The sequence below is a fragment of the Rhinolophus sinicus genome, chromosome 4, assembly GCF_057876585.1.
Source record: "Rhinolophus sinicus isolate RSI-liver-muscle chromosome 4, RSI-T2T, whole genome shotgun sequence".
NCBI lineage: Eukaryota > Metazoa > Chordata > Mammalia > Chiroptera > Rhinolophidae > Rhinolophus > Rhinolophus sinicus.
In genome coordinates this window covers 43,399,729-43,419,181 of record NC_142504.1, presented here as the reverse complement: position 1 = coordinate 43,419,181, position 19,453 = coordinate 43,399,729, and the positions used below count along the sequence as shown (strand labels likewise).

Below are 19,453 nucleotides of genomic sequence, written 5' to 3'. Positions count from 1 at the left end.
AGGTTTATAGTAAAAATAAAAAGAACCAGATATGACCGTCTTTCCATCTGGGCGATTGGTTTGTAGATATGTTTTGGAACTGCTGCAGCCATTGGCAAACATGAGGAAAGTTGACATAAGGACAAACTTGATAGGAGGACAGAGCCAAAAACTCCAAAGAAAGAAGCTGGGGCTCTACACAAACCACACCTAAAACTACCCTTCTATTGTGATTTTAAGTTATGTGAACCAATAAATCTTTAAGAGAAAGTAAACAAACAAACAAACAAAAAGTGACATTTCTGAGAATTTTCAATGACAGTAAAATAAAATAACCCCCTTCTAAAAAAAGCCAAGCAGAGCTAATTATGATATCTTACAGAGTAAAAAAAATCAGTATTTACGTATAAGCCCTCTATATGAGTAGGGGACTAGACTGTTTTTAATGCATTATCTCTTATCTGCAATTCTAAGTTTCAAAAGTTTTTTTCTTTAATTTCTTGGGTGGTTAAAACCTGTCCTGACTTGAACTAATTTGGCCAGAAAACCTGACTGCACTTACTTGAGGCTATTTATATTCTTTATTTACTACACTTGGTTTGAAGATTTCTACGTTCACTACAGAAATAGTCCTGTGTATTTCATGAGGTATGGTCCACGGTCTTGCAAGCCATTTTACCTAATATGTGTATATGCACGCATTATCTTTCCTTTTCAAATACTTCTGAATTTCAAAACACATGTGGTTTCAAATAAGAGAATATCAACTAAGATTGCTTTTCTTTATAATTTATTTCTTTCCCATTCATTTTCTAAATAAAAAAAAAAACACATTTAATTCAAACAGTAAAAAATAACTTAAGAGCTATTACTAAGCAAAGCTATAGACAGAAATCATGTTCTGGTTATAACTAACATGATAAAGTAGAAAGTAAACACTCAAAAGCAGTTCTCCTAAAGCTATTCTACTAATTCAGGATTAGCAGGAATACAACCAATTAGTGCTGTTGTCCCATACGCTGAACACTGGGTACATGGGTGACTGTGCTCAGTGATGGTTCTCTTTTTGCAGTTAGCTCTCTGGAGTAGACCACCATTGTTCATTAACAGCCCAGTTAATGGCAGTTCCTACACACCACTGAAAAAAAATACACCTATTCTCCCAAACCTCAGTAGTGCTCACTATTTTCATTTTATTCATTCTGGTTTTACACTTGCAAATGGTGTAAACTTGAGCAAACCTGCCTCCTATAATCCACTTTATTTCTCTATAAAATGTAGATATAGGATTTGCCTTACATACCTGCCAAGGCTGTTGAAGATCAAAGGGGAGAGCCCCTGTGAACCTTCCTCGTGAACTTCACAGAAAGGATAATTAATTTTACTCCCCATGGTCTGAAATTGTCCTCCCTTATTCCCAGTCTTCGCCTGTGACATAAATTATTTACTATTCTTATATACAGTGTTTTACTTTTATCTATAATTTCCAAACAAAAGAAATGCCTCCCACATATTACCAGCAGATTCATCTATGATCTGTCATTTAAGGTTTTTTTGTTTCCTATTACATTGTACTTAAGTTTCAGTAATAGTGTAAAATAATTATGCACATTTTACTCACTGCTTGTTTCCTCCCCCAAGAATATGAACTCTATGAAATGAGAGATATTCGTGTGTTTTGTTCACTGCTTATGTCTAGTGAATACAACAGTTTCAAGATTCTTAATAGGAATTCAAAATTGCTTATGAATGCATACATACATATATACAGTTGTATATATTTATATTCAAAGATATGTATGATTTATGTCAATAAATATATACCTACTATATAGGTACACGTGTATATGTACCTGCTAATTTCTAGTCAGTATACTCAGGGTTTTACATACATCATCTCTTTTAATCTTCAAAGTAAGTCCATAAAGTAGGTCCAATTAAGGAAAATAGGCTTATAGATGTTATATAATTTGCTCAAGGTCATAAGACTGGTAAGTGATAGAGGGCAAGATTTAAATCTAGGTCCTTTGAATGTCAAAGAATATTCCCTAATTCTCACCCTAAAATGTATCCAAGGATAATTTACTATAACTATTCTAACAAGTTGTTCTCTGTTTAACAAGGTTTTGAAGAAAGTCCAACCAAAATTACAGTTAGTCATTATGAGAATAATCCCTGGAAAATTTAATTTGCCATATCACACTGCAGTATGAATATTACAGGTAAGCACACACATAGCTTTGTATCCATTACTGCTGTGGAAAGTTTTGGAGTTAGACATTTAGATAGATAGGTGACCTGAAAAGTAGACTTGTGGGGCAAAGTTGAAAGATAAATCTTAAGGCCAGTGATTTTACTAAACTGACAATTATTTAAGGAGTGACTAAATTATACGTTTTGATTTAGTTGAGGCTTACCAGAAAATCAGAAAACAGTAAAATGTGCCAGCTAAAATGTTTGACCTAATTATTTATTCAACTAAGGTGTCCGTCCTCATGAAAAATATCTGCTATATCTAATATATCAAAATGTGTTTTAAAAGTTTACAATATAATATGTTTGTTAATTCTGGTTCTAAAAGCTAATTTTATCTGTGAGGGTTAAGAAAAACATTATAATTTAGTATCAGACCACGTGATAATCTATCTATGTATGGATTATTATAGTTATTTCCTTGAAATACAGCTTAGGAATACTCAAATAGGGTCTCAGAATTCACTACAATTAATATTTTAGAATTTTGTAAATAACCAAAATTTACATATCATGTTTTAGTGTCCCTCTTTGCATTATATGATGAATCTTTTACATTTTCATTTCAAATAAATTGACTTACTTTAAATAATGCAGGTGTATGTTCTATGCAAGGTTTTAATAATCCTGCACAGGATGCAACAATTAAATTTCCAAAGGTGCAAAATTAGGGTTAATTCTTTCTATTTAATTCTTCATCACTTGGGAAAGAATTACTCACCTGAGATTAATTAATTTTATGATCACAAATTAACCTATTCTCCTGCACCATTTTTATCATAAGATAAGCTGTTCTGCATTAGTTTTCGAAGTTTAAACCACATACAGAAACTGGCCTGGAATATCTACCTACATTTCTGGGAGCTCAGATAAAGAGAGGAGCTTTCCCCTCATTTGGTCATCTCCTAACTCACTACTGACTTACTATGTCAACCCTGTCCCACATCCCCCTGTTCACATCTCATTCTTTCCACCAGACTGGTTATTCTCCTCTCAAATTTGACTGGTCAGTCAGAATATAGGAAAAGGAGGAAAGCAGCGTATTTATTACAAGGGCACTCAGTATAACTGTATCACATCTGATGATCTTACAACTGCTTCCAGCTACTCTCTTTTTTAGAGGCCACCATGATATTACTTCCTCTTATTCTCCGGTTACTTTCATGATCACTCCTTCTCTATGTTCGTGGAAAATATTTTTTATTTTCTTACTTCGTAAGTGAAATCCCCAGAGTTAAATTCTTATCTGTATGGTCTCCTAGAATGACCTCAAGGATTGTCCCTGATTCAGCTAACACCTAAATGGCCAATGACTCCCTTATCTACATCTCCAGCACAGTCATCTCTACTAAAGTATTATCTATAATAACACTCTCTTTGACTTACCTGGATGGTCCACCAAATTTTTAACTCAATGTGGTATGAACAGGGGCTTGAATTTAATTACTGTTCCTAATAGCTTCACAACCCTAAGCAAGACAGTTGACCTCTCAAATCCTCAGTTTACACAACTGCAAAATGGAGATAATTCTGTGTCATTGGGTGGCTGTGAAGTTTTAATGAGATAATGTATTTTAGATGATAAATTCAATCTCTGATGCATGAATGGTCATAGGAAAGAATAGGTGTGCCATTGAAAAAGAAATTCATTACTCTCCAAATCAGCTTGCTGATTGCACAGTCCCTTGACCAGTGAATAGTGCTTATTTCCAGCTATTTGCCAAGCCACAAACCTACAAAACATTCCAGACATTCATTCACCCTCCCACCTTACCCAAATCAATTTAGTATCATCAGGTCCTTTCTTCTTCCTAAATATCTCTTGAACCTGATAATCCCTCTCAACCTCCAACTTCTAACCTGTGTTAATTTGGGCTCTTATCATTTCTTGCCTATAAGCATATAAAAAGTCTCCCAACTGGCCTTCTTATCTCTGTCTGTAATATATCCTCTGCCTCATTGACAAAATGATGTATCCTCAATACATATGGACAGCAGCTGACCCACTCTAAGATGACCCCTAATGCGTCATGCCCTTTATAACTTCTTCCCTTGAATGCAGGTAATGTGTTTGATGTGCTACCAACCAACAGAATAATGCAAAGATGATGATATATCAGTCCCATGGTTATGTTACATTATATGAGATCCACTTTAACAGACTGAAGGGAGAGAGTGTGCTAGTCTTGAGGAGCAAACAACCATGTTTTGAATGGCCAGTGAAGAGATCCACGTGGCCGGGAACTGTGGGTGGTCTGAAGGAGATAAAGGCCTCATTCCTGAATCAGTAAGGAACAGAATTTTTCCCAAAACCATGTGAGTTTAGAAGAGGATCTTGAAACCCAGAAAGGAATGCAGCTTGGCCTACACTTTCATTGTAGCCTTGTGAGACCCTGAGCAGAGAGGACAGCTAAGCATTTGTCTACGGCAACTGAGATAATAAATGTATGTAGTTTTAAACCACTGATTTTGTGGAATCTGTTATGCAGCAATAAAAAACTATGACAAATGTGTATTGGGCAACCACTCCTTTCCTGGACTCTGCAGATCCTTGTATTCTAGATCTTAACAAATTGTTCTCTATGAAGATTACAGTGTTCTTTTCCCAGATAGCTTTTTGGCTCATTTTCTTACTCTTTCAAGTCTTCGCTGAACTCTGACCTCCTCAATGAGACAAACTCTGAGCACAAATCTCCCTTCACCAGCTTTGCTTTTTTTTTTTTTTTTAAATCAGCTTAAAACAGGTAGTCTAATTTGCATATTTATTATGGTCATTTTCCAGTAGAATGTGAGTTCCAGGCTCAATAAATTCTAATGAGTGAATTAATGACATCTCTGTCATGTATTCTATACTGGTTGAGAAAGAGCTATAGAACATATTACCTCTTTACATTAATAAGCAAGGGCTTTCCCAGAGTTTTAAACATCAGAATTTATTATTCTTTATTTTAGAAATTCTTAAGAGAAGCATCAAAATAGTTTTAGTCTAGTCTTTCAATTAAGCTAGAAAGCAATAGCTTGTTGTATTAGTTTTCTATTGTTGCTAAAACAAATTACCACCAATTTTGTGTCTTAAAACAACATAAGTTTATTGTCTTAGAGTTCTGTAGGCTAGAAGTCCCCCATGGGTCTCACTGGGCTAAAATCAAGGTGCAGAGCAGAGTGTATTTATTTCTGGATATTCTAAGCAGAAGCCACTTCCCTGCATTTTCCAGCTTCTTGAGACCATTTGAATTCCTTGGCATATGGTCTCTACCCTCCATCTTCATGGCCAGCAGAGTCACATCTCCCTATCTCTTCTCCCTTTATTATATTTCCCTCTGATGACAGCCAGGAAATGTCCTCTGCTTTTAAGAAGTTATCAAGCTAGATTGGAAACACCCTGACAATTCAGAAAAATCTCACCTCGGGGTCTGTAACATTAATCATATCTGCAAAGTTTCTTTTGCCAGGTAAGATAACATATCCACAGGTTTTGGGAAGTAGGATGTAGAGATCTTTGAGGGCTATTATTGTGCCTACCACATTATTGGAAGAGAAAAATCAGCATACAACTAAGAAAAGTAAAACATATGATTTTAATATCACGGACTCATCTCAGGAAATCTAGTTTCCAATCTTTTTGTTCCAATTTACACTATATTTCATATTCAAAAATGAAACAGTTCTTCCCATTTTCTATAACTCATACAGTTTGCAGTTCGATAAAAAAAGACTTTAAAGGATAGTGTTCCACAAAAACACCCCCACACCTGACAGCTAGCCATAGACTTCCTTTGGATAGTCCCACAGAGAAGGCTGGCCTGGCTGAGTGGCAGGCTGTGACTTCTCCGAGGGACAGAAGCTTCCAAGTCTGCCTCAGGAAAACTTGGCAGCACATCAAAAACAAGAACAGAGTGTGGTTGTTTCTTCTTAACACGCAGACAAAAGACTTTATAACTGTCTTTAGGCTACAAAACTTTCATACATTCATAGAAGAGTAAAGGGTTAAATGAAGGCAACATACCAGGATCGGGTTTGACTGTAGTTGTTTTCAAGTCATGTAGGAACATATCAGTGATTAAATAGGAAACGAGCTGGGGTTACAGAGCAAATCACTGTCATCTCTCCTCCTGAGAGGCACCATCTCACTGCGTGGGATTATGAAACCCTCCATATATACCAATTGAATATGCAGAATCCATTTTAATTGAGTAAACAGAAGCATGTCAAAGATATTCCTATGTGTTTGGTGAATGTGTAAGACATTATGAACACAGAGATAAACCTTGTTTTTAAACAAATTTGGTCAATAACATAAAAATGAATCCTATTCACAGGTTAAGTTCTAGCATTGTTGATTCACACACAAGTCCAGTCTGTTCCAAGTCTTCTGTCACCTTGTAATACGCATTTTGTTGACATGGAAGACTTAGTGACAACTTGTGGACGGGTGAAATTGAGTGATATCACTCAAGCAAAACAATGCCAATGCTAATGTTGACTGTCAACTTATCAGCAAAATCATTTTGACATATATGGATAAAACATTAAAATTATAGTAAAATGAACAAATAAAAATGAAATTACCTTAGTTTCATCAAAGGAAAGTGATGATGGTAAATGAGGCAGTAATGTGAAAAAGATAAATGCACAAGATGTGAAATCACACACAGCAAGAGTTGATATTCTGGTTGTAAGGTATACTAAATATTTATGTGATCTTAACTTATCTGAGCTTTTGTCCAAACACAGTGAAGGATAAGTTCAACTCATTCACTCATTCATTCAAATAATATCCATTGAGTGACAGCTTTGAGTGATGCACTATTCTAGGTACTGAGGATATAGCCATGAATATATCAGACAAATATGATTGCTCTCCATGGAGCCTACATTTTTGCAATTCCTCCTCTGGTAGTTATAAGGATTGGATGAGATTAAATAACATATTTGGCAAAAGGTAAGCACTGTAAATAAATGTATTTAGCACCATTATCATAGTAATAAAATATTTCAGAAAACTGAAAAAGTATACATATTTGCATAACATGTAGAATACTAAATAAATAAATAGGTAAATTCAGGCAAACTATTATAGCAACACTAAAATTTATATAATTGTTACATGTCTCTAAAAGAATATATTTCTGAAGAGTAGCTTAAAGAAACATATTTCTGCTTTTTGAAATTTTTTTTTCAGCAATTAGCCATATATTTTTAATAAATTATCTTTTTAAGGTACAAATGAGAACATTTATCTCTGGATTAACAATCACTGAATGGGCTAGCTTCCATTTTTTGTTGTTTTCTTCACGTAGCCCTTTTTGTTACTCTTCTACATGATCAAGCAGTTATCACACCGTGATTTATGATCTTTCTCCTGTCAATTCAACCATCATTCCACTCTGTTCCATTAGTATTTCCTGCTGTGAAAATCCCTGTAGCATCCTTGGTAAACTCTCAGATGTTTCCAGATTTTGCTTTGGAAAGCAGTGAACCACAATGTTATTAACAGTCAGTACTTATAAAAGATCCGTTCCTTATTCCTAAGAGAAAGGGGAAGTCTAGACATTATCCTTAGAGTGACATTCATGCACAGCTTCCAACTGACGGTGTATTTTCTGAACTCAGATGCACTGTTTCAGCTATCAAATTTTACATGGAATATTTTAGGGAGTTCTTTAAAACTCAAAATGCCTAGCTCTGCAGTTCATAAGGGTGTCACTGCAAGGGACGCGACTGCCAGAACTCTTTAGTGACTATGAAGGTCATTATCCTGTAACGCGGCAAGGCAAACATATTAAGTCTTCAATCACATTTGTGGCACACACTTCAAAACTCCACACGTTCAAAGGACTTACTGGAGCCAACATTCCAACTTAGTACTCACCCAGTTAAACAGAAGCTAATAAGAAGCATAAAATGGTACATACAAGAATTTTGGCAGAACACAACATGGATCAAACTTAATAAAAAAATATCATAATGGCATTAAATTATCCTAAACTACTAACATTCATTCATAAGAATAGTCTCTTTCATCAAAAACCGCATGTCATTCTGATTCATGTATAGCGCTAAAAAATATAAATTTGACAGCACGTGTCTGAACCTGACCCAGGCATTTAAATATTTTCATAACTCCAGAAGCAAAAGAAAAACAGGCACAAGTCTCTTTACTGAGCAACACAGTCGGCTTTGAAACAAGAAGCCTGAATGTAAGTAGTAAGTGGCAAAGTTAAAATAGAAACATGAATCCTGAGAGCCCTTGCCTGCTGTTCTCAGTCCTTCTTAAAGATTAAACAAACAAAAACAAGGTGCAAGGAGCACAAAAATACCCACAACCCTAATACTAAGAACTACACGAATAAGAAGAAAAAAATGCCACAAAACGTCACAAATACTAAAGAATGAACTGAGGCACTGATTTTAAAACACTTTTTTTTTTCAAGCTGTGATCTTTTTTAGAGGGGATAGTAGTAGGAATGAATGGGAAAATAATTAAGTAAACATAGATTCTAATTTAAGTTTTAATAGAATAGAAAGATTAATTTTTACTCGAGATAAAAGAAGAAATATTTATTTGGGGCAACATTATGAATTCCTGTATTATATCTACGTATTAGAAAATAGCTTCTTTAAGAAGTCGTTTTTTTAAAATTATACATACAATTAAATGACAAAAACAGGTCAGCACATTTTTTCTGTAAAAGACCAAATAATACATGTTTTAGGCTTTGTGGGCTATGCGGTCTCAGTGGCAACTACTCAGCTTTGTCGCTGTAGCACAAAAATAGCCACAGATAAAATGGAAATGAATGGATGTTGCTTTTCTAATAAAGATTTATTTATGGACACTGAAATCTGTAAATCTTATGATTTTCGTTGTTCATGATATATTCTCCCTCTTGTTATTTTTTTCAATCATTTTAAAATACAAAACAACGTTCTTAGTTTATGGATAACATGTAGTGGGCTAGATTTGGTCCAGGTTGTAGTTTGCTGACCCCTAGACTAGACATTGAATATGCACACTGTGAAAAATAAAAGATGATTGGACAAAGCTCATCTATCCTCCCTCTCTCCACCCTCCCCTTCTCCTTCCTGTTATTCTATCTGTCTATCATCTATCTATCTATCTATCTATCATCTAACTATCTATCTATCATCTAACTATCTATCTATCATCTATCTATCTATCATCTATCTATCTATCTATCTATCTATCTATCTATCTATCTATCTATCTATCTATCTATCATCTAACTATCTATCATCTAACTATCTATCTATCATCTATCTATCTATCATCTATCTATCTATCTATCTATCTATCTATCTATCTATCTATCTATCTATCTATCTATCTATCTATCATCTAACTATCTATCATCTATCTATCTATCTATCTATCTATCTATCTATCATCTAACTATCTATCATCTATCTATCTATCTATCTATCTATCTATCATCTATCTATCTATCTATCTATCTATCTATCATCTATCTATCTATCTATCTATCTATCTATCTATCTATCTATCTATCTATCTATCATCTATCTATCTATCATCTATCTATCTATCTATCTATCTATCTATCTATCTACCATCTAACTATCTATCTATTGTCTGTCTGTCTGTCTGTCTGTCTGTCTGTCTGTCTGTCTTGGTATCTGGAAAAACACAAAATGTAACGAGGCAGTCCCATAAGAGTGAATGGAAGGCCAGATTTATCAGCCTTTCAAACTCAGCCAGAGTAATACCTTGTATTAGGCTAATTGTAATAGTCACTGGCATTGAGCCCACACAACTACCATGGAGTTTCTGGGAGCTACAAAATCATTTATAATATTCCAAGTGAACACAGTTATGCAATATTGTATTTGCATTCCAAGAAACTATCACATAAATTTTTCCTATGGCATCTTCTTTATCAATTAATGTTTTCCTTGAACTCCCCTGAATTTTCCATGATGGTACACAGACAAGGGAAGCCATGAGAGAAGCTTGCCTTATTGTAGCAATAATTGAAGCATGGTTATTTATTTATTATAGGCAAAGGGCTCTTTATTACTAAGGGACTTGGCAACTCAAGAAATGTTATATCCTTCCTAAGACATGTAGATACACAAAGCTAAGAAATCTTGGGAACAGTGACCTGTGCTTCTCCCAAGTTCCATTTCACAAAAGCATTTTATTTACTTTTAGTAGCAAACAAGCACAGAGAATTCTCTTTTAAAGAAATTTTGCCAGCAATCCAAGAACTACTTGGGCTGCAAATATTTTAAACTGGTGGTTAGAGTTTCAGGTAAACTGAAATAATTGTTTTTAAATCATAGTGTGGTTCGATATGACCATAGGTTAAACTTCAGTGCATAAATGAGTTACTACCTCTTCAGAAAGATGCTATAGGCAGAAGCATGGTAACGGCATGTACCTTCCTATTAGAATAGAGTCTTAAAGAGACTCGTGTGGCTTTGTAAGCAATCATTAGGAAAGTTTCCCACTACACTTAAAAACATATGCCTAAATACTGCTTTCAAAATGACACAAATGTTTAAATGCCAACGTATAAAGTATATGTAAAGGTGCCAGAAACTTATGTGGTAAGAAAAGCCAAAGAACTTGTGTAAAAGCGGGTTTCTTACTGCCTTCTATGTGAATAAACACTGCTGCACAGTTTACAAAAACTTGAAAATTCCATTCATGAAATTTACATATTTCATGTAGTTTCATGAACAAGCAGCCCAATTGTGACATCACTGTCTACCTTTAAGACAGGGTTCAAAAGGGAAAAAAGAAAACAGTCATTTTTTTTCTCTCTCTGAGTAATACGAGACATTAGGGAGTGGTGTGAGTCTAAAACTACCACTTTACTTCAAGGAAAAAGAGCCTCCTTTTTTTTCTTTTTTTTTTACCCAAATGCACTCTACATTGAATAATATGAGCCAAGGCTAAAAGCAACTCTTTGTAGTCGTTTATATAGATGTTGCATATTTGGAGAACACATCTTATATGCAAATGGATATTAGCTGTTGAAATCAGTTATGTACGCATTTCATTTCATGGGCAATGGGCAGAGTTGTGACTTTCAATTCCACTTCACAAATATTTATTGAGCTTACCAGGTACTGTGATATGCCTAGAGAGAATTTATACATCAAGGAGAAACAGAACCTTGAGAGGAATGTGCGATAAGAATACAGATATGGGAGGCTGGGTTAGCATTGGTTAGAAAGTCTTAGAAGTGAATACACTGAGTTTGCAGCATGATGTCTAAAATGTTAATGGCTCATACAATTTGTGTTATCTAACAGTAAGCTGTCAGTGCATACACTGACCTCAGGAAATGGCGATAACTAGAGATATACATGTGGGATCTGTTTGCACAGAATAGGTAATTAAAACTAAATGAGTTAATGAGATGGCCAAAGAATATGTAAAAAGAAGAGAACTACAGATAGAACCCTGAGGAACACCTACACTCTTGGGCAGAAGGAAGCCAGGCTAATGAAGGAAATTGCAAAGGAACTGCAGGGAAAGGGGGACTTATGTGGCTTGTGGCTAAAGCAATAGGTAAAGAGATTCCACAGAGCCAAATGATGCAAAGCGGAGATGGAGGTAATTCAATGGTTAAAGCCCATTGGATTTTCTTATCCTGGGAACATTGAAGGCCTTAGCAAAATCAGCAGTATAGCAGAAATTGCAATGGGTGAATGTTAGGTCTAGTTTCATATCCTGGCATAAGATTTCTAAGCTAAGGATTAAGCATAAAATAAAATGGGAGAAAAAAAGTGAATACGAATATAATTGATAAAGAAAGGTCCCAGAGATGGTAGGAGGGGATAAAATTGAGAGCAGAGTGGGTTAGTCTGAGAAGGAAGGTTTGATTATTCCTCAGGTTTGAGGCAAGCAAACAGAGGAGCAGGGAAAACACAGATATGTCCAAGGGTGAGGAGAGGATGCCAAGTAGCACGTCAGAAGCTTCCCAACCTCAGACCAGTATAAGCTAAAATTACACAAGTGAAAGACTCAGATCTGGGGTTTTAAGTATAAGAATAAACAAGGATAAAATAAGAACTTTATAAGAAAAGTACACTTTGAAAATTATATTTAGCCAAGAAAAAATTATCCACATCTTACACTGATTGAAGTCTGAGTGTAATGTATTCCTTAGCTCAGGATACTTATTCCACCATTATGTATCTTATAATGAAGTTTACAGACAGATTTTATATCTAGTTCTTAAACTAGTAGAGAAACTACCTAATTTCATGGAGTAATCTTAATATTAAAAGAAGACAAATAAAGAGCTGTCATCACTGTCTGCAAGGTAGTCAGGGGAAGATATTATTTACAGGTTGACAGGCAAACTGGAATTCCTTTTTCTTGAGTGGTGGTTCTCAGACGTTATTATGTATCACAGGACCTGGAGGTCTTGTTAAAACACAGATGGCTGGGTCTCATCTCTCGAGTTCCGGGGTTGGAACCTGAGAATTTGCATGTCTAACAAGTTCTTGGACGACGCTGATTTGGGTGTTCTGATCTGAAGACCACACTTTGAGAACCACTGCTGCTACAAGACAAGCTATTCCACATCATGTAGGTCTATAAAGAAGAGTAATTTCACTCAACTTGTCTATGAAAGTAAATTGACAAACTAGAATTTGTGGATGTATTAAAATAGTTCCTTTAATATTTTTTTTAAAGTATCTGTATTTGAGTTGCTACCTGCATTTTCAAATGTTACCTAGAACATACCTAACATTACCATTATCACTGGAAAATGAATCCATGTATTCATAAAAAAGTCAGAATTTGGTTTAGTTGAGAGAAGTGCTCAGGCAGGCTTAATATTTCTTCCCATCTGTCCATTGAGGTCATTATTATTACATTTCACTACAATATGTGCCAGGAACTATTCTAGGTTCTTTACCTATCCATTTGTTCCTCACAACAACCCTATAAAGTGATTTATTTTATTTTATTAACTCCAATTTACAGATGTGAAAACCGAGGCATAGAGACAATAACTGATGGTCTAACAGATGTAAACAGCGGAGACTCTTTGGTTCTAATATCATAGCCCTTTCTGATGCTCTTTCCTACACATAAAAGCATAGTTTGAGCTTGAATACTTACCTGTTCCGAGAAACAGGACATGGTACCTGCCGTCAGCAGCATTTACGCGATCCACAGCGATCTTTGTATACTTGTATTCAGTGCCGATGCGAACAATCAGAGGCCTTCTGTGGATCGGGTAGATGGAATTGTACATGAGAGGATGGTTCCGAATAAAAGTAACAACGTCATCCGGGAACTCCTTGGTGGTTCGCATGTTGGGCGTAAATGCTCCTCCTGGGCACTACAAAATATTTTTTAAAAAACCAAGTAATTAAAATAGCTACTTAGTTTTCGTAATAATCAAACGTCCTCTACTTTTCAAAATACTAGAAGATTGAGTTGTTTTAGATGTATATGCTGCCCACTGAGAAGAAAACAGTATAACTATATGTAGTATTATACAGTACTAACTGTAGAAAATGAATATACACGTACAGGCACTGTGTTTCCCTGAAAATAAGACCTAGCCGGACCATCAGCTTCTAATGCATCTTTTGGAGCAAAAATTAATATACAAGACCTGGTCTCATTTTATTATAAGACCGGGTCTAATATAATATAATATAATATAATATAATATAATATAATATAATATATTATACAATATAATATAATACCGGATCTTATATTAATTTTTGCTCCAAAAGATGCATTAGAGCTGATGGTCTGGCTAGGTCTTATTTTCAGGGAAACATTGTATATAATCTAGTCATTTGAATGAGACTAAGTCCACTCATCCTATCCTATCTGTTTTCAGAGAGGACCTGACACCATTTTGTATATAACTTTTCACCTACTTTTCTGTTTCTTATTCTATGACAGGTACAGTATTGTTAGACAAAATAATCAGGTGATTATAATCTAATGCTGCTACTGGATGAAACAGACTATTTTTATCCAATTCAATCAGAACTCTAATGTGCAAGAATTTTATTTCATCTGATCCCTTCTCCCAAAAGAGGGATCTCTGAAGTTGGAGCTTGGATTGGGTATGGTAAATTTGACCTGACAATTCCCCTCTAAAAAAGACCCCACTGACTTCCATTAATCTTAGAATAAAATCCCAAAAGCATAGCATGGCCTGTAAGATCCTTTAGTCTGGCCTGACTCTACCTCTCCCAGGTAGTTCCTGCTCTTCCTGAGCCCCAAACATGCTCTTGTTCCAGGACCTTGGCACTTGTTCCCCATTTGAAATAATCTTCTCCAGACAATTCCATGGTTTTCTCTGTGACTTCATTCATTTCTCAGTTTAAAAGTTTCTTTCTTAAAGGTGATGGTACATGTCCATCTCCATATTCCCATATGGAGATGGGGATCCCCACTGTCTCCTTAGCCGGTTTTTTGTTTGTTTGTTTGTTTTTTTGCTTCACAGTTCTATTTACTTAACTGTATATCACAATAGCTGCTATCATTTTTATTGTCCATTTCTCCCTCTGAATGTAAACTGTGTATTGCTCTTAACTGGGTATTGTTTCACCCTGTTTTGTTGTTTACTCATTGTTTCACCCTCAGACTTACAACAAAGTTGATGACAAATAGTAGGTATTTGATGAAGAGTAGTTTAATGAGTGAATTACTCTATTATATCTGGGCATCCAATTTTGGTTAAGGGGCTATACAGAACTCGGTCCTCTATCTGGCCAGGAGAGGAGAAATTCAGAGCATCAAGTTCAAAGGGTAGAGAGAAAGCAATAATGAGATCTGAAAAAGGACTGCTGGACAGCTTTGTAGTTCCGGAAAAGGAGCATGACAAGGGCTTCCGAGGAGAAGATTCCATTTACAGGGCACTTGAGGCCAAACTCAAAGGTAGACTGGTAGCTGCTGTAGCCTGGAATTCAGACTCACTCACTAATAGGATCTGAGCATTAAGTGATATGAGCAAAGCTGTTGGGTATAATCTTTTAACACATACAAACATTATTTGTCTAACCCTATGAAATACCCAAGATCTCTCCTTTCAGAAAAAATATACACTGTCAAATTTTTCTTGAAACAAAAGCACCCCTGCCCTAGTTCTCATTTATCCTCTTTAAATAGGTGCAAGGTAAAAAGGGAATCTATGAAGCAAGCTTCCTGACCAATAGCAATGGGTACAGCGGCATCTGTGGTAAACGGTAGCATGTAATAAAGACAATAACAAACTGGAAAGTTATTCCTTATCCAACGTGGCGATGAACACTTATTTCTAGCTGATTGTTCCTAATTAGGAAATCAGCCTAGTGTGCCCAGACATCAACAGAGGTAGAAATGTGGAATTTTGTGTGAAATCTGCCAACATTTTAATGTTGACCCAATGAAAAACAGAAAAACAAATTTAGGAACCAAACAAAACATGGGAACCTCTTGGTTAAATCCTTTCAACAGCTATCCAGCAACATTAGTGCCTCTGGGCCAGTAATGCCAGGCCGACCCACATTTACAAGTAAGTCTCGGCAAGTGACTAATGTGGCCACATTTATCTAGATGAGCCATGCAAATGCAATTTTTAGATCAACTTTGGCCAGTTAACATTACTAGAACTTTTTACAGAAGCAGTAAATATACTTCTCTTTTTGTAGACAAGCACAAGAAACAATCAAATGACTTCACTAAGGAGAGATAATGAGACAAGTATTAAAATAAGCCTCTTATTCGTTATCCCATTAACGAGACTTTCCTCTGGGGCTCATATGTTTTTCTTTCTAGAAAAATTCATTATATTTAAATACACATGTTTATAAATTGACCACCGTGAAGACCAAATGAGGACAAAGAACTTCATTTGTGGGTGTTCTCGACTGATGGATGTGTTCCATACTTCTGAGAAGTATAGCATTATGGGTGTTTTCTACCCTCATTCTTCATACAAAGTGGAAAAAGGGTAAAACACTGCTCCCTGAATGAAAACATGGAAAGAACAATGCATGGGCAATTTAAATAGTTCCAGACCTTCATAAAACACCACTAATTATGGTTTGCTAAACTGAGATGTCTCTGTAAATATCTGTAAGCATCTCATTTGTAAGTTCCAGAGAGATCCAAAGTTAGCACATATTACAATTTATATAATTTCCAGTTAGCAATTATTTTCACATGTGATAAGCTCAATTATGTGTCTCATTTGTGGGTTTTACTTAATGATAATTAAAATTCAGATAAAAACTTATGTTACAATTGCTCAAAACCATCGTAATTAAATAAGTAATCCAAACAAATCAACTCAAATCAGTTATTTTATATTCATTCCAATGTCCCCTATTGGGGACTTTTGTTTATACTATTCCCAGTGGACTTCTCACTTAGAAACAAGGGTCTTCTAGTATGAGTCTATTTTCAACATTACAAAATTCATTTTGACAATAATTGCTTTTCCCATTGATTCAAAGCATCAAGTCTACAGATAAGACACAGAACAAACGTCAGTGATGGTGACAAGGACAAAAATTGATCACCCTTTACCGACTCTCTATCTGGACTTGAGAGTTTGCTCAGTGTAACACTGTCGAGTATAAATAAGATATGATTAACTTATCCCTCACCTTGTGATACGTGAAAGCATGTGTATTGGAATCTAAAGATAATATGACATCCACGTGCTGCCATAAAATAAAGCCTTTGTCCATTAATTAGGGGTCGTCGCATTTTTCAGAAGGATAACTTTACTCCACAAATAGTCATTAAGTAATTTTGGTTAAACTTCTCCTGTGTTTGTTTTCCTCCAGTTCTAGCTTTCTGTTTATCAGGCAGTGATAGGCACTCCTTTTCTGAGTAAAGACATTTTAAGTGTTTTGATTACTAAAGTGTTAGGTGAAATGCTAGGAACAATAAGAATGCCATGTTAGGGAAGTGTCAGCAACAGGTTGCCCTTACCTAATTTCGTTCCTATTCTCAGGAATTCTTGAGCCTCTGCTATCCTCTTATGCTCCTAAATGTTCCCCTACTCTTCACGTCCGTTATATTACTTTTCAGCATTAATATATTCATTTACTAAGCCATATGTCCATTCTTTGGACAGCTTTTATTCAAAAAGCATTTTGATATGCCTAGTAGGAAGCATAAGAGTAAGAAGCGGGCCAGCCCAGTGACTCAGATGGTTGGAGCTCTGTGCTTCTAACTCCGAAGGCTGCTGGTTTGATTCCCAGATGGGCCAGTGGGCTCTCAATCATAAGGTTGCCGGTTCGACTCCCGCAAGGGATGGTGGGCTTCGCCCCCTGCAACTAGCAGTGGCAACTGGACCTGGAGCTGAGCTGCGCCCTCCACAACTAAGATTGAAAGGACAAGAACTTGACTTGGAAAAAAGGCCTGGAAGTACACACTGTTCCCCAATAAAGTCCTGTTCCCCTTCCCCAATAAAATCTTAAAAAAAAAATAAAAAAATAAGAAGCTACCACTGTTTCCCAGACACAAGTATTCTGGTAAGGAAGTTGGACATTCAAAGCAAAATGACAAGGCCTATAACAATAATTTAAGTCAAATATAAAATAAGTAACAGAGCTTGCTTCATAATCAATTGCCATAGATGTTTAGGAGCCAGTACTTTTTAAAGGAATTTAGCATAGTGGAGAACTTAGGGCTGCCAAGGTCAGTGAAGTGCTTTAGATTTAAATAAACAAAGTTTGGAGTATTTAGAGAACTGTCATTTTGGGGGCATTGCTGGATCATAGAACACAAAGGGAAGGGAAGAGGCAGTTGCTGAGGCTGAAAACGACAGCAAATAAATGCAAAACTAGTCAGAGAAGCAGTAACTGACATGGTCAAGGAGAGCCTTACCTAACACTTGAAAGATGAGTGGGACAGGGATACATGATGGGCTCAGCGGCTTTCCCGGCGCTGGGCTAATTTCTAGCACTGTCTGTGAAACCTGTGTTCTGAGGATAATGATCTTGTATTTCCACCCTGGGTAATCTAGGCTCATTTTATTTAAAGCCCAAACCATCACATAGTTGAAGGCTTGTGCTTATGCACCCGCTGCCTCTCTTCTTCCTCGTATTTATCCTCCACCTCCGACAAGAGCCCTCTGCTCCAGTCCTACCAGTCCAGGCAGAGCTTCCAGGACTCACTTCTCTCTTCCATCTTTGCCTTGTAATGGAAGCTGTAGCCTTTTCCTGAAACATCTCTCTTTACCTGTCCACTACTCCACATCCAACTGCCCTCCAGGGTCAGCTCAACCTCATATGTTTTATATGCCTTCCCAAACAAGACCGAGGACAAGCTCTCCTCCAGAATGCAACATTTATTGTCTATTTTATTCATGAGATCTGAATAATGATATGAAGCAATATGTAATTTGACTTTTCACACCTATATGACTTATGTGTTCAACGTTATTATAAACTTTACTAATTGAATGTTTTCTAACATCTAAGAGAAACAGAAATACTTCTAATGTTAAGAACAAGAAAAGGCACGTAATCAACAAAAGTGCCAGCAACTAACTTCTCTTTTTCTTGCCAGTACCACGTGGACTATGAATTTTTTGTGTTCTTTATTATCCCAGGTACCAGATCTGTTCAAAGTACAATGATTTAAGTATCCAGGTCTGCTCCACTCCTAAACAGATGTTAAAACTGAACACTTTTATTAGGTTCTGCTTTAACATGATAGTACACGCAAACACAATGTTCTGAAGAGGCTTTATATGCACGCGTTGCAACAGAATAAGGTAATATGTTAGCTCAGCCACAGAGAGAATCTGCAGTCTTTGGCTGCCCTTTGCAACATACCAAAAGTGTCTTGTTTCTTCCACAAACTTGAAAAACATCATGACACAATTGGCAGCCTTCTTCCCACTGACTTAGGCTTGCTGGCTGGGGCAGTTTGCGAACACAGCAGCTATCAAGTCTGCTTTCAAAGAAGCACCTACAGGGAAATTAGAATGAGGGCATAGGATTTCTGCCAGTGTCATTTCCTTAAGAATAGGTCATATATTTATGAGGTTGACCCGGCAACCGGACTACTGTGTAGGGAAATAAGCACAGCGATCACAGTTGATCCTGCATCGGGAGGATTTCATTTTTAATCTTAGGGAAGAGGGAATGCTTCGGATCACTTGGCTGTAGGTCTCTAGGCTACACGAGTGGGATATTAAACCCTGGAAGCCAAGGGAAGACACAGACACTGGCTACTCTGAGT

General features: G+C 36.2%; 1 protein-coding gene across 1 annotated transcript in view; it reads right to left on the bottom strand.

Moving 5' to 3' along the window:
- SEMA3C (semaphorin 3C) overlaps nt 1-19,453 on the bottom strand; it is a 182,571-nt gene that overhangs the window by 40,996 nt on the left and 122,122 nt on the right. The window contains exon 12 of the mRNA XM_019746909.3: nt 13,361-13,583. Coding sequence (XP_019602468.2) covers nt 13,361-13,583 — 223 coding nt within the window. The remainder of the gene's footprint in view (nt 1-13,360; nt 13,584-19,453) is intronic.